The sequence below is a fragment of the Pongo pygmaeus genome, chromosome 17, assembly GCF_028885625.2.
Source record: "Pongo pygmaeus isolate AG05252 chromosome 17, NHGRI_mPonPyg2-v2.0_pri, whole genome shotgun sequence".
Taxonomy (NCBI): domain Eukaryota; kingdom Metazoa; phylum Chordata; class Mammalia; order Primates; family Hominidae; genus Pongo; species Pongo pygmaeus.
This window is the reverse complement of record NC_072390.2, coordinates 40,720,616-40,737,417: the sequence shown is the minus strand read 5'-3', so window position 1 is coordinate 40,737,417 and position 16,802 is coordinate 40,720,616. Positions and strand designations below refer to the sequence as shown.

General features: G+C 38.7%; 1 protein-coding gene across 3 annotated transcripts in view; it reads right to left on the bottom strand.

Moving 5' to 3' along the window:
* Window positions 1–16,802, bottom strand: part of TAF4B (TATA-box binding protein associated factor 4b) — a 168,329-nt gene that overhangs the window by 103,241 nt on the left and 48,286 nt on the right. For all 3 annotated transcript variants that reach the window (XR_010124160.1, XM_054460650.2, XM_054460651.2), the window contains exons 6-8: window positions 10,562–10,651; window positions 6,148–6,765; window positions 247–382 (exon numbers count right to left, since the gene is read on the bottom strand). Coding sequence is in view for 2 of the 3 variants with exons in the window: in XM_054460650.2 (XP_054316625.1) it covers window positions 247–382; window positions 6,148–6,765; window positions 10,562–10,651 (844 nt within the window). In the remaining variant the exon portion in view is untranslated. The remainder of the gene's footprint in view (window positions 1–246; window positions 383–6,147; window positions 6,766–10,561; window positions 10,652–16,802) is intronic.

Below are 16,802 nucleotides of genomic sequence, written 5' to 3'. Positions count from 1 at the left end.
ATTGCTTAAACCTGGGAGGTGGAGGTTGCAGTGAGCTGAGATCGTGCCACTATACTCCAGCCTGGGCAACAGAGCAAGACTCCGTCTCGGGAGAGAAATCTAATCATTATCTTTCTGTTTTCTCTCAATGGGTGCCAACTTTAAAAGACCAAACCTCTCTTCTCTTAACACAGCAACAAAAAACTTATACAAAACCCCTTCATGTTCTAACCCAGCGTGATGGGACTGAGATGGACCACCATCTACCTGGAGGAAACTGACTAGTAGGTATTACGGTGTTCACTGGCATCGTCTTCTGTCCACATTTCTGAATGGTCAATGTTGAGGAATGTGAAATTGTGGTCACTTGTTTTTCATTGCCTCCTGAAGGCTGCTGAACTACCTGAAACAAGGAGAACTATCAATATAGTCGTTCAACTTAAGGCTTTAGAAAAGGGTAAGATTTCAGTTTTAAACAACAGATTGTGTTCACCCAACCGTAAATATACCTTTATCTTAACATAACAAGAATGCCTACTTTAAATTTGTACGAAGCAAAATTATCTTGTTCAAAAGTGAAAAACATTACTATCTCACATACATTATTTTTAGAGTGGAATTTAAATTTTATTTCACCATACTCAATTTAAATCTCCCTATAAATCCGATTTCCAATTGTTAACTTATAGTGAAAAATTTAAAGTATGTATAAAAACAGACAGGATAAAACAAAACCATCTATACCATTACCCAGCTTCAACAATGATTAATTCTTGATCAATCTTGTTTCCATCTATACCCCTACCCACTTCCCTGCCACCTTCAATTATTTTAAGGCAAATCTCAGATATATCGTTGTATCCATAAATATTTCAAAATATATCTTTAAAAGATAAGGACTTTTTATGTGCCATTTTAACAAAGTATTTTCTTTTTTCTTTTCTTTTCTTTTTTTTTTTTGAGACAGAGTCTTCCTTTGTCACCCAGGCTGGAGTGCAGTGGTGCCATCTCGGCTCACTACAACCTCTGCCTCCCAGGTTCAAGCAATTCTCATGCCTCAGCCTCCTGAGTAGCTGGGATTTCAGACACGCACCACCACGCCTGGCTAATTTTTGTATTTTTAGTAGAGACTAGGTTTCACTGTGTTGGCCAGGCTGGTCTCGAACTCCTGACCTCAAGTGATCCGCCCACCTCAGCCTCCCAAAGTGCTGGGATTACAGATGTAATCCCAGCGGGGATCACACGGGGCGTGAGCCACCACGCCCGGTCTAAAGTATTTTCTTAGACCATCGCTTGAAAGCAGGAGGCAGAGGCTGCAGTGAGCCGAGATTGCACCACTGCACTCCAGCCTGGGTGACAGAGTGAGACCCTGTCTCAAAAAAACAAGACAAAACAAAACAAAACAGGTAGAAAAACAGTCATCATGTATTTGAGCCAGCTATTGATAGTGAACTTTAACTCACATATGGCAAATATAAATGTGCCATGGTCTTGCCAAAAGACAGACTTCTAAACAGAATTTTTGGAGTTCAATTTATTCAACTAATGTGTATTACTTTAAAAAAGTAACAAGAAACACAACATGTCCTGGTAAGTAATCCTATAGCAACTAATGCCCCTAGAGAAGAAATGTTAGTTAGAATAATTCAATTGCCCTTATTCTTTGAGAATAGACAAGAACTCTTTCAAAAATGATACATTTCAATGAAGCTGAGATCATATTCATGTACTGTAGTTCTAGGGATCAGGCTTACATTATACAAAGTAATACATAGGTCTCATTTTATGCATTCAGACTGCAACTCAAGAGAAACACTCCCAGCTTACTTCCTTATTATCTGCACTGTCCCCTCCTTGATGCTCCTTATTAGGTATTCCTGTCAGTATTTTAATTATGAAAGACAGTAATATTCAAAAATTGTTTACCAGTGTGAAAGTTGTCAGAATCAAAATGAAGTCACTTGTGTTTGAAAGAAAACCAAAAACAAAACTCTAACAAATAGAGCTAGGGAAGACTAAGATGAGAGGGTTCTCATGCTTGTATGCCTAATCCCAAAAACTATCCCAATAGACCGCCAAACCTTGCACAAACCACAACCTAGCACAAAGGCCATAGCAACAGTACACAAAAAATACTTCTGCAAGGACATCATCTGCTCAGCAACTGCCTGTTTAAACTCGGACTGGTGTTGCCCTTGTTACTGAGCTTTGCAGTCAAGGATAATCATTTCAAAACAACTATGTAATTCTCATTTTTCCTTTTAAAACCCGTCCTCCTTTACTCAGGAAGACTGCTTGAGGCCAGGATTTTGAGACCTGACTGGGCAATATAGCAAGACCCTGTCTCTAACCAAAATAAGAAGTTTTTTAATTAGCCAGGCATGATGGCATGCACCTGTAGTCCTAGCTACTCAGGAGGCTGAGGCAGGAGGATTGCTTGAGCCCAGGAGATCGAGGCTGCAGTGAGCCATGATGGCACCACTGCACTCCAGGCTAGGCAACAAAACGAAACCCTGAGTCTTTAAAAATTAAAAATAAAAAAACTTTTGTCTTCCTTTACCTCCCTGAATACGCATAATTTACTACGGCACCTGTATTCCCATTGCAATGCTCCATTACCAATTAAATGTCTTATTCTTTTAAAAAGCCTTTCTGTTATTTAGGCTGACACCAGTTAGTCTTCATACCATTTTTGATGGGTACACAAAAATATAACACAGTTTTATTTTATAACACAGTTTTGAGTTGGGACTTAACAACCTTCAATCCCCATCACTTCTCATCTTAATGACTCTAACACCTGGAACAATGTATGTGTCTAGTCTAACAAAAATATGGGAGGCATACTCCTGAACATCTGCTGAGAAAAACAAAATGAGTGATAATGTGAGAGAATTCATTAATCTTCTTTCAAAGAAACCACCAAATAAAACCATAGTACTAAGCGGATCACTTGAGCTCAGGCGTTCAAGACTAGCCTGGGCAACACAGCGAAACCCCGTCTCTACTAAAAACACAAAAAAATTAGCCGGGTGTGATGGCCTGCACCTGCAGTCACAGCTAGTCAGGAGGCAGAGGTGGGAGGATCATCTGAGCCCAGAAAGTCAAGACTGCAATGAGCCATGTTCATGCCACTGCACTCTAACCTGGGTGACAGAAGTAAGACATTGTCTAAAAACAAAACAAAACAAAACAAAACAAAAACAAATGCAAATGAGAAATAAACATTAAAAAGGAATTTTTAAATCCATGATTATTAAAGGAAATAAGTGTGTATTCTTCAGACCATATGGAGTTAGATGAACCTCAGATTTGATACAGTGCAGTAATTCTTATACTTTAAATGATTATTTGCCGTATTTCTTATAAGCTGCATGGAATACGTTATCTTATAGCACCTTGAGCGTTCTCCTCCTCACTTAGAACTAGGATTAAATTGGACTATGGTTTATAATGGATTCACTGATGGTATTCTTTAATTACTTTCAAACTCAAGTAATATTAATTTTCTAACGTAGTTTATTTGAAAGAATGCCCTAGTTCAATCTTCTCTATGGCATTACCATATAGAATGGTTTATGTTGTTTTGCTCCAGGTAAATCTGTTGTGAAATAAATTACAATCTATCTTCAGGGTCTGGCCACTCTGGCTCTTGCCACTTTAAATAGGTAGGTGTAAATACTAACATCAAATTTATTGGCTAAACTTGAAACAAAGGACAAACAAGAAAGCAGAATTCACAGGGAAAATGAAATTATTAAAAATGAAGGTAGGAAGTAAAAAAACCCTAAAATTTACCATCAGATTTTGTTGCATTATTTCTTTATTGAAATGATTTATAATGTATAACAAGTCAAACCTACAAAACAAAAATGCTGTCAAGATATTATCATGAGACAGCTTCCTGCTTCAGGACATTCCAGAAACCTAGAAGTTCTTTCTAAGAGCACCATACCCTAATGGAAAAGTCAGCTGGGTTCTAGTCTGAGATCCATTACTTGACTGTTTTTTGTTTTGTTTTTTGTTCTTTTGATATGGAGTTTCGCTCTTGTCATCCAGGCTGTAGTGCTGTGGTGCAATCTTGGCTCACCGCAACCTCTGCCTCCCGGGTTCAAGCCATTCTCCTGCCTCAGCCTCCCAAGTAGCTGGGATTACAGGTGCCCACCACCACACCTGGCTAATTTTTGTATTTTTAGTAGAGACAGGGCTTTGACATGTTGGGCAGGCTGGTCTCAAACTCCTGACCTCAGGTGATCCGCCTGCCTCGGCCTCCCAAAGTGCTGAGATTACAGGCATGAACCACCGCGCCCGGCCACTTGACTGTTACTGGATGAGTCAGCTCAGAATTTCTGGATTCTTAGTTTTCTCCCTACCTTTTTATCATAAAATTATTTTAAAATCCATAGCACATAATGACATGCTTTTAAAACTATGTAGCTATAAAGTATTATTTCACCCCAGGGACCTATATGCTATAGATGCTCAATAAAGATTAGTGTTGATTCAAGAAACAACTATGACACATAAAGAGGATTTCAATTCTGTTCAGTGCTACCAAAAAGAGGCCTTTCCTTGGGGCAATTCCTCTACTCCAGTGGTTCTCAAACCTGGCTGCCCAGAACAATGTTTAAGAATCACTGCTTTTAAAAATGTTGTTTCATCTCCGAGATTAAATTCAGTTACCCAAGAGAAATCCTGCAAGGCAGTTACATTTCTCCATTTGAAAATGAGATGCAGAGTGGGAAGGGATGAGAGAAGATTAGTGCCCAGGAAATGACCATCATTTATCTGCTCAAGAGTTTGACTACTCTCCAATTCTGGTCACGGATCAACCCCTTTCATTCTATGTCCAAAGCTGCCCTGTTGCCTCAGACGACAGTCACTCAGATACCTCTTATTCTGATAACACAAACTGGGCTGGAAAGGCTAAACAAGAAGCAGAATGAACCAAAACAGAGATTTAAAACACAGCCTCTAATGCAAAGCATTACAAAAGAGAACAAGGACATTCACCAAAAGAACAGAAAGCTCTGTTATCGTAGAAGACAGGGAAGAACTTTACTAAAAACGTTATGATTTTTAATTAATGCACCATGTAGTATCTCCCATGAGTTAACAATACTTTCATAGTTTTCTGGTAAAACTTACCTTTTCTTAAATAAAGAAGAACATTCTAAACACTAATCAACAAACAGCTAAAATTTCCTTCTTTCACCCAAGAACCTCCCAACCTACCAAGTTTAGCAAAAAAACACAACAATCAGACAAAACAAAAGACTATTCTGCAAATATTCTGGACACTGAAAACTTTACACTATAATAAACAACCATAAAAAGCTAGAGAAGTATTCTAGATTAAATGAGCCAGGTACAGTGGCTCATGCCTGTAATCCTAACACTTTGGGAGGTCTAAGTCAAGAGGAACACTTGAGGCCAAGAGTTTGAGACCAGCTTGGGCAACATAGCAAGACCCTCTCTCTACAAAAAAAATAAAAATAAAAAGACATTATTGGGACAACTACAGAAATACTGTACCAATATTAATTTCCTGTGTGTGACAACAGGTATGTTGTGGTTATGTTTTACAAAAAAAACCTTTTAGGAGATACATACACCTTGCATTGTCATAATTCTTGCAACCACTCTCAGATGGTTCAGTAAAGACTTATGTGTGTGTTTGCTGCTGGGCGTGGTGGCTCATGCCTGTCTGTAATCCCAGTGCTTTGGGAGGCCAAGGCGGGTGGATCATTTAAGGCCAGGAGTCCAAGACTAGCCTGGCCAACATGGAGAAACTCCATCTCTAACAAAAATACAAAAATTAGAAAGGCGTGGTAGTGCACACCTGTAATTCCAGCTACTCAGGAGGGTAAGGCATGAGAAATGCTTGAACCTGGGAGGTGGAGGTTACAGTGAGCCGAGATCATGCCACTGCACTCCAGCCTGGGCGACAGAGTGAGACTCTGTCTTTAAAAAAAAAAGGACTTATATGTGTGTTTGTAGGTGTGAGCAGAAAGAGGAAAACAAAGCAAATGAGGTAAAAAAAAAAATTAATTGGTCAAACCCATAAACATTATATAGCCTTACTAGTTTTCTACTAGTCTTACCAGTTTTCTGAATCTTCAAAATTTTCAAAATAAGTAACTGGGGAAGAAACAAAATGTTACTCACTAGTTGCTTGACTTGAACTGCCTGTGGAATCCCAGCTGGTTGTGAAAGGACAGGGCCCGGCTGGGCAAGTTTGATTTGAATTGGAGTCCCAATAACAGGCTTGTCAGATGTGGTCCCAGCAGAAGTAACAATAGGTTTCACAGATGGAAGACAAATAGCTGCACTTGAAGTTTCTCCAAAAGTTACTGCTGGAAGGGACAGTGTTACTGCTGTTCCAGAGACAACTGGCTTTTCAGGTTGCAGTGAGACCGTGGTCATTGTGTTTGCTACAGATGTCACAAGTGGTTTTGAAGTCTGAAGCAAAACAGTTCCAGCTGTTGTTCCTCCTGTTGCAGCAGTTGGGCCCACAGAATGAAGTGTCACAACTCCAGCTTTTGCTCCCACTGGACCAGCAAGTGGGTTCAAAGTTTGCACTGACACAGTTCTGGGTGCTGTTGCTCCAGAAACAATAATTGACTTTTCAGACTGGCTTGAGGACACTGTAGTTGTCACCACAGGAGAAGCTGTTACTGTTGTAGTACAGGTAGCAATGACTATGTCACTAGAAGTCTGCTGAACACATTGCTGGATGAAGCTCTGGGAGTTAGGCAGAAGTTGTCGTAAGGCAACCACGCTTTTCTGGAAACGTAGAGGAATGGAAAAAAACACTGCTAACAAATCAGCTACTTGTGAAACAAAATGTGGTATTTCATACCTTTACAACTTAAAACCAATCAAAAGTGTATCAAGTATTTCAGTTGAAGACAGCTGGTATCACTTACATATATCCTGCCAATATCCAGGATACAATCAATTTGAAGCCCAAAAGTGCTTGTTTACCAATATGAAATTACTATATCTCAGTATTAAACTTATTTGTATTCCCTCAATATCAATTTGGTAAACACTATATTATACTTTTCTATAATCATCTAAACCCTATAACATCATTAATAACTTCAGTATCTGTTAAGTTTATTTAAACCACAGCAGAATCTAGGTCTCTTCATTAAGTAACTTTCAAACTCTGGATAGTAGGTGCAGTGGCTCATGCCTGTAATCCCAGCACTCTGGGAGGCCAAAGCAAACAATCACTTGAGGCCAGGAGTTTGAGACCAGCCTAGGCAACATGGCAAAACCCCATCTATACAGAAAATACAAAAATTAGTCAGGTGTGGTGGCACACACCTGTAGTCCCAGCTACTCGGGAGGCAGAGGTTGCAGTGAGCTGAGATCATGCCACTGCATTCTAGCCTGGGTGACAGAGCAAGTCCCTATCTCAAAAAAAAAAAGGAAAAGAAGAAATAGTCTTTAAAAGCCTGGGCAACATGGTAAAACTCCGTCTCTACAAAAAATACAAAAATTAAATTAGCAGGGCATGGTGGTGCATTCCTATAGTCTCAGCTACCACAGGGGCTGAGGTGGAAGGATCACTTGGACCCAGGAAGTTGAGGTTGCAGTGAGCTGTGATCGCACCACTACACCCCAGCCTGGGTGACAGAGCAAAACCTCATCTCAAAAAAAATTTTTTTAAATAAAAATAAAGAAATATCTTTACATCAAAACAAAATTAAATACAAAGTGAATTTTACGATCTGAAAGAACTGAGCTAGCATATTTTCTTTTTTTTTTATTGAGACGGAGTCTCACTCTGTTGCCCAGGCTGGAATGCAGCGGTGTGATCTCGGCTCTCTGCAACCTCTGCCTCCTGAGTTCAAGAGATTCTCCTGCCTCAGCCTCCTGAGTAGCTGGGACTACAGGCACATGCCACCACTGGCTAATTTTTGTATTTTTTAGTAGAGACAGCCATGTTGGCCAGGCTGGTCTCCATCTCCTCACCTCAGGTGATCCGCCAACCTCGGCCTCCCAAAGTGCTGGGATTACAGGCGTGAGCTACCACGCCCAGCCAAGCATACTTTCTGACTGTCAGCGTCTATCTTTGTATCCTACTTAAAGAGTAAAGGCAGTTCAAACTAAAAACTAGTAGGTTGTGCCTTTTCATTCCTGGAGTTTTCGTTTGTTTAGCCAACAGAGATGGAAAGCTAGGGCTCTTGTGCCAAACAGCCAAGTTGTGAATACAAAGGAAAAATTCTTGAAGGAACTTCAAAGGGCTACTCCATGTGACACATAAATGATAAGAAAACGAAACAGTCTTATTGCTGACATGGAGAAAGTTTGAGTGGTGTGGACAGAAGATCAAACCAGCTACAACATTCCCTTAAGCAAAAGTCTAAACCAGAGTATAGCACTAACTCTTCAATTTTATGAAGGCTGAAAAGTGACGAAGCTGTAGAAGAAAAGTATGAAGTTAGGAGAGGTTGGCTCATGAAGTTTAAGGGAAGAAGCTCTCTTGATAACTAACATAAAAGTGCAAGGTAAAGCTGCAAGTACTGATGTAGAAACTGCAGCAAATCATACAGAAGATATAGCCAAGATTTTTTTTTGAGATGGAGTCTCGCTCTTGTCACCCAGGCTACAGTGCAATGCACGATCTTGGCTCACTGCAACCTCTGCCTCCCAGGTTCAAGCAATTCTCCTGCCTCAGCCTCCCAAGTAGCTGGGACTATAGGCGTGCACCACCACGCCCAGCTAACTTTTTTATTTTTTTTAGTAGAGTCAGGGTTTCTCCCTGTTGGCCAGGCTGGTCTCGAACTCCCGACCCCAGGTGATCTGCCCGACTCGGCCTCCTAAAGTGCTGAGATTACAGGCGTGAGCCACCATGCCTGGCCAACAACAGATTTTCAATGGAGACAAAACAACCTTCTATTGGAGGAAGCTAGGTCTTTCATAGCTTTTGGCTGAGGAAAAGTCAACGCATGGCTTCAAGGCTTCAAAGCACAGGCTGACTTTCTTGTTAGGGGCTAATGTAGGTGGTGACTTCAAGTGGAAGCCAATGCTCATTTACTATTCCAAAAATCCTAGGGCTCTTAAGAATTATGCTAAATCTACTCTGCCTGTGCTCTATCAATGAACAAAGCATGGATGACAGCACATCTGTTCACAACATGGTTTACTGAATATTTTAAGCCCACTGTTGAGAACTACTGCTCAGAGGAAAAAAAAAAAAAAAAGTTTCTTTTCAAAATATTACCACTCATTGACAATACACCTCATCACCCAAAAGTTCTGATAGAGATGTACAAGGAGATCAATATTGTCTTCCTGTCTGCTAACACAACATCCATTCTGCAGCCCATATATATCAAGGAGTAATTCTTACTTTCAATTATTATCTAAGAAATAGATTTTGTAAGACTACAGCTGCCATAGACAGTGATTCCTCTGATGAATCTGGGGGCAAAGTCAACTGAAAACCTTCTGGAAAAGATTCACCATTCTAAATGCCATTAAGTATATTTGTGAGTCGGGCAGGAAATCAAAATATCAACACTAACAGGAGTTCATAAGAAGTGGATCCCCATCCTCATGGATGACTTTGAGGGGTTCAGAACTTCAGTGGAGGAAGTCACTGCAGATATGGTAGAAACAGCAAGAGAACCACAGTTAAAAGTGGAGCCTGAAGATGTGACCGAATTGCTGCAATCTCATGATAAAACTGGAAGAGATGAGGAGTTGCTTCTTACAGATGAGCAAAGAAAGTGGTTTCTTGAGATGGAGTCTACTCCTGGTCAAATGCTATAAATGTTGTTAGAATGGTAACAAAGAATTTAGAATATAACAACAACTTATTTAACAAAGTAATGGCAGGGTATGAGAGAACTGACTCCAATTTTGAAAGAAGTTCTGCTGTGTGTGAAATGCTATCAGACAGCACTGCGTGCTACAGAGAAATATTTTGTGAAGGGAAGAATCAACTGATGACACAAATTGCACTGTTGTCTTAATTTAAGACATTGCCACAGCTGGGTGTGACCACCTTCAGTGACCACCACCTTGACCAGCAAAAAGCCATCAACATTGAGGTAAGACTCTTTACCATCAAAAATATTATAACTTGCTGAAGTTCAGATGATTGTCAGCACTTTTTAGCAATAAAATATTTTTAATTAACATGTGTAACTGTTTTTTCAAATATAATGCTATTGTATACCTAAATAAAGTATACCATAAAAAGTTTTATATGCATTTGGAAACCAAAAATTTCATGTGACTCACTTTATTGTGACATTAGCTTTCTTATGGTGGTCTAAAACCAAACCTGTAATACCTCTGTGGTATGTCTGTATATTCTTATACAAGCATTAAACAATATAATCATGAACTTACGTTCATGAATAAAATGTTACTTCTCTTTTTTCAAAGTGTCCAAATAAAATAATATTATGAACATGCTTTATAGCTTACAAAAGCACTCAGAGGTTTCTTCCACGCTGTCAGTATCTTCACATTCAATTGCTGTCATATTGAAATATTCCAGTTTTTAATTATTTTAATCTAATCCAAATTATTTCTTCTAAGTGACACATAACTCTACCTTAAGAAAAGGAACCAGGTGAGGCTGAGGTGAAGACTTGAGTTCAACATACAGTTTCCTAGTAAATTCTTCTGCTTCGATTTTTGCATCCTGAGGGATGGGAGAAATAGAAACAATTTTAAGTCTACAAATATTTTAAAAGAGACAAAGTATATAATTCATGATTGTAGACATAGCAAACTTTTCACAAATGATAAAGTCAATTAAATATAGGCTTTTTTTCATGCCAGCTATGAAATGTGTAAGCATAAATGATAGAGATGTTTATTCATAGAGAATACAATGAAGGGGTGATTTTTTTTCTTTTAAAGATCCCAGGAAGCAAAGAGAAGAACTGATGGGCTGAGTAATACTACATTATTACAATCTGTTAAGAACAATTAAGAAGTGAAGGCACAGGTGTCTTAAATTTCTTAGGGTGGGGAACAGGAAGTTACTCAGTTTGGAGACCTTGGTGTTTAAGTTCTCTAAAACAATTTGGAAATTAATCTGCTAGCCTGCTGCTGTTCTTTGCACACAAGAGCCAGGGACAACATTTCCAGAATTAGTAGAAGTATTTCCAAAATAACTTGATGCCAGTGATAATGTGTAAGATGTAGCTGATTGAATTATCTTATTCTTTTCAAATGTATAAAATATAGTTCTTAAAATTTTGCCTAATAGGACATATTACATACTTAATAAAGATTATAATTGTGCGGTGACAGAAAACATCTGGTTTTTTCTTCATGAAGTTGTGGAAGAAGCATTCAAGGAAAGGTAAGTATGACCTCAGATTAAAAAAAAAAAAAAAAATCAGCTTTTATTTTAGATTCAGCAGGTACAAGTTTGGGGTACAGATTATCTCATCACCCAGGTAGTGAGCACAGTTATCTAGGAGGTAGTTTTTCAGCCCACACACCCCCTCACTCCCACTTTCTAGTAGTTCTCAGTGTCTATTGTTCCCATCTTTACATCCGTGTGTACTTAATGTTTAGCTTCCACTTGTAAGTGAGAACATGTAGTATCTGGTTTTCTATTCCTGCATCAATTTGCTTAGGATAATGGCCATTCACATTGCTACAAAAAACATGATCTTGTTCTTTTTTATGGTTGTGTAGTATTCCATGGTATATATGTACCACTTTTTATTTATCCAACCCACTGTCAATTAACACCTCTGCTGATTCCATGTCTTGGCTGTTTTGAGTAGTGCTGCGATAAAACATACAAGTGCATGTGTCTTTTTTATAGAATGATTTATTTTCCCTTGGATATATACCCAGTAATGGCACTGCTGGGTCAAATGGTAGGTCTATTTTTCGTTCTTTAAGAAATCTTCAAACTGCTTTCCACAGTAGCTAAACTAATTTACATGCCCACCAACAGCGTATAAGTGTTCGCTTCTCTTTGCAGCCCCACCAGCATCTGTTTTCTGACTTCTTAATAACAGACATTTTGACTAGTATGAGATGGTATCTCATTGTGGTTCTGATTTGCATTTCTCTGATGATTAGTGATGATGAGCATCTTTTCATGTTTGTTGGCTGCTTGTATGTCTTCTTTTCAGAAGTGTCTGTTCATGTCGTTTACCTATTTTTTAATGGGGTATTTTTCTTGCTGATTTTTAAGTTCCTTATTGATTCTGTATATTAGATCTTTGTCAGATATATAGTTCGCAAATATCTTCTTCCATTCTGTAGGTGGTCTGTTTACTCTGTTGATTGTATCTTCTGCTGTGCAGAAGCCCTTAGTTTAGTTAGGTTCCACTTGTCAATTTTTGTTTTTGTTGCAATTGCTTTTGGAGAGTTCGCCATAAATTCTTTGCCAAGGCCGATGTCAAGAAGGGTATTTCCTGGGTTTTCTTCTAGGACTTTTACAGTTTGAGGTCTTACATTTAAATCTTTAATCCATCTCAAGTTAATTTTTATATACGGTGAAAAGTAGGGGTCCAGTTTCATTCTTCCGCACATAGATAATGAGTTATCCCAGCACCATGTGTAGAATGAGTCCTTTCCCCACTACTTTTTTTTTGAGATAGAGTCTCACTGTGTCACCTAGGCTGTAGTGCAGTGGCATGATCTTGGCCCACTGCAACCTCCCCCACCCGGGTTCAGGCAATTCCCCTGCCTCGGCCTCCTGAGTAGCTGGGACTACAGGCATATGCCACCACACCTGGCTAATTTTTGTATTTTTTTAGTAGAGATGTGGTTTCACTATGTTGACCATACTGGTCTCAATCTCCTGACTGCAAGTGATCCACCTGCCTCAGCCTCCCAAAGTGCTAGGATTATAAAAGGCGTGAGCCACTGTGGCCAGGCCCCATTACTTATTTTTGTCGACAACGTCAAAGATCAGATAGTTGTAGGTGTGCAGCTTTATTTCTGGGTTCTCTATTCTGTTCAATTGGTCTATGTGTCTGTTTTTGTATCAGTGCCATGCTGTTTGGGTCACTGTAGCCTTATAGTATAGTCTGAAGTAAGGGAATGTGATGCCACTTGGCTTTGTTTTGTTTTGTTTTTTGCTTAGAATTGTTTTGGCTATTCAGGCTCTTTTTTGGTCCTATATGAATTTTAAAATAGTTTTCTCTAATTCTGTGAAAAATGACATTGGTAGTTTGACAGGAACAACATTGAATCTGTAAACTGCTTTGGGCAGTACGGCTATTTTAATGATATCAATTCTTTCAGTCCATAAGCATGAATTTTCAACAGTGTTTCGTATTTCTCCTTGTAGACATCTTTCACCTCCTTGGTTAGCTGTATTCCTAGGTACTTCATTTTTGTGTGTGTGGCTAATGTAAATGGGACTGTGCTCTTGATTTGGCTGTTAGCTAGAACGTTTTTGGTGTATAGAAATGCTGATTTTTGAACACTGATTTTGTACCCTGAAACTTTACTAAAGTTGTTTATCAGTTCTAGAAGCCTTTTGGCAGAGTCTTTAAGATTTTCTAGGCATAGAATCATATCATCAGTGAAGACAGAGTTTTACTCCTTTTTTTCCCATTTGGAGGCCTTTTATTTCTTTCTCTTGCCTGACTGCTCTGGCTACAACCTCCAGTATTATGTTAAATAGGAATGGTGAGACCTTGTCTTGTTCCAATTCTCAAGGGAAATGGTTCGAGCTTTTGCCCATTCAATATGATGTTGGCTATGGATCTGCAAGACTACTTTCAGAATGACACTGTAAATCCATAACAGCAGTTCCAAAGAAGTGAGGAACCTTTACACATTGCTTACACTATTAAGCATTTCAGGGGTATGTGTGATCTAAAGTATTTTCCATTAATACTAACATCTTGGAGAGAAAGCCTTTTTCACTAAGCTAATGTTTGCACACATGTTGCAAAGGCAACAATGGGTAAAACGACTGGTAAGAAAGGCTAATGGCAAAGTGAAACAGCCGTCATCACATTCTACAGTGCTATGTGCTTGGAGGAAAAAAAAAACAACAACAGAAGGCCAAGCACAGTGGCTCACACCTGTAATCCCAGTACTTTGGCGGGCCAAGGGTGCAGATCGCTTGAGGCCAGGAGTTGGGAGACTAGCTTGGGCAACATAGTGAGACCCTGTCACTACAAAAAAATATTTTAAAACTAGCTGGGCATGGTGGCACACACCTCTAGTCCTAGCTACTTGGAGGGTGAAGTGGAAGGAGCTAGTATCATGCCACTGCACTCCAGCCTGAACAAGAGAGCAAGACTCTTACTCTAAAAAATAAAAATAAAAAAACGGACCCAATTTCACTTTGAAACATCCTTGGATGAAGCAGTAAAAATTAACTTTACTAAATCTCAACTCTTCAGTAGATACCTCTTTAATATTGTGTATAACAAAATAGGAACCATACACAGAGCATTTTTGTTGCAGATCAAAGTCAAGAGGGTCTAGGAAAAGCACTGTAATTGAGTCGCTAAACTAGTCACTTTTTTCCATTTTTACTGAAAAGAATGGCAAAGCAATTGTGGTTATTCAGACTTGGGTATTTGTTAGATATTTTCTCAAAAACAAACTAAACCTCTAACAGTAAGGAAAACAATGGATAGTATTTGTTGCTAATGATAAAAATTAAAGCTCTCAAGCCAAAATTACGATTGTGAAAAATGTGTAACAACTATTCTGAGCTTGATAGCTTCCTGGTACAAGAATTTTCTAATAAGGTTGGTGAATTTAATAAGCATGTTATTTTGATATCTTAAATAATAAATCTGGAAACATTTGAAAGATCTGCATAACTCAGTGAACCAGTATTTTCCCAATGAACAATGAATGTCATCACAAAAATCATAAGTGGGTAAAAGATCCATCCAGCATGCAGGATAAACCAGTAGACTCTAAAGAATATCCACCATGATCTGGAGAAAAGCTATTTTTAAAAAAATAATCACTATTCCAACCACCTCTCTTCACAAGACCAGATATTCTCCAAATACTCCCAAAAAAATAACATATCACAAAACAGATTAAATGCAGAAGATGATATGAGAATCCAGCTGTTTTCCATCAGGTCGGCCACTAAGGAGATTTGCAAAATTGGTACAGCAATGCTACTCTTCTCATTCAATTTTGTTGTTGTTTTGAAACTCGGTTTTCACTTAAATGTCAGTTATGTTAACATTTAATGGGTTTACTGTTATTTTTTAATAAACAAGCTGGGCACGGTAGCTCATGCCTGTAATCCTAGCACTTCGCCAGGCCAAGGTGGGACGATTACTTGAGCTCAGGAGTTTGAGATCAGCCTGAGCAACATAGCAAGACCCTGTCTCTACAAAAAAATCAAAAAATTAGCCAGGTGTGGTGGCATATGTCAGTGGTCCCAGTTACCTGGGAGGCTGAGGCAGGAGGACTGCTTGATCCCAGGAGGGTCAAGAAAGCAGGGAGCCTTGTTCACACCACTGCACTCCAGCCTGGGTGACAGAGTAAGACCCTACCTCAAAAAAATTTTTTTTCAATAAAAAAATGTTAAATATTTTTCAGTTTTAATGTTAACCCCACAAAAACAAAATGCCTTGGGGAGTCCTCAAGTTTTAGGAATTTAAAGGTATCCTAAAACCAAAATATTTTAGAACTGCTGTTTGTCATTCTAAAGTAAACAGATCTTAAAACTAGAGACAATATTTGATTAATTCCTAACTGCTTCTATCTGTCCATAAAATTCACACATATGTTTTGTGGTTAAGAAGTCTTTAATGTTTTATGGGATATGTGTTCCTTTCCAACGGGTCTCTTCATCTAGAGTATTCCATTTCAGAGAAACAAGTCATCATATCCCCTTTCAAAACTAGCATACCTTGAAAAGGGAAGATCAAAAGCTCAATGTTTACTTTTAAAAAGACACCCAAAAGTTGAATTAAAAATTTGTTAGTATGAGGTATTTTAGACATCTGAAATAAAAACATCTTCCCAAATGAAAAACTAACCATTTAAAGTGTGCTCTAACATCTTACAGGCAGCATTAAACAGTAGTAAAGAAGGTATTTTAATATTTGTAAACTATGCTTGTTTTTGCTGTATAATAGTTGAAATATACACATTTTATACTGGGAAAAAGTGACAATTTTTATGTGAAAAATATAATTCTAATTATGTGGTGAGAGAAATCTGTATATTATAGTAGTTCAAAAAATCCAAATCCATTTGTCTGTTATATCCTCAGCATGTCTTAAGCATATAATATGAAATGTTTGCTAACTTCTACCTTCACTCTTTTTAGTGCACCTACATATTTTACCTGAAAGAGGATGTAAGAAACCAAAGGCATATAATTTGGTAGCTAAAAGACACAGCATCTTGGCACTCATAGAAACATCAACGATCATCATGTTTAACCATTCTCATCTGTAAGATGAGAATCTTATAGATAAGGAAAGTGAGGCCTAAGAGCATTAACTAACTTCTGTGGTCCCAAAGCTTGGTGTCTATCTGGACATATGAGAACTGAATTTCATTATCCATTGATAGCCTGGCTTTCTGAGATTTCATAATTCTTTTTTTTTTTTTTTTTGAGACAGAGTCTTGCTCTGTTGCCCGGACTAGAGCACAGTGGTGCAATCTCAGCTTACTGCAACCTCCGCCTCCCAGGTTCAAGCCATTCTCCTGCCTTACCCTTCCAAGTAGCTGGGATTACAGGCGTGCGCCACTACACCTGGCTAATTTTTATATTTTTAGTAGAGAAGAGATTTCACCATGTTGGCCAGGCTGGTCTCAAACTCCTGACCTCAGGTCTCAAACTCCTGACTCTGCCTCGGCCTCCCAAAGTGCTG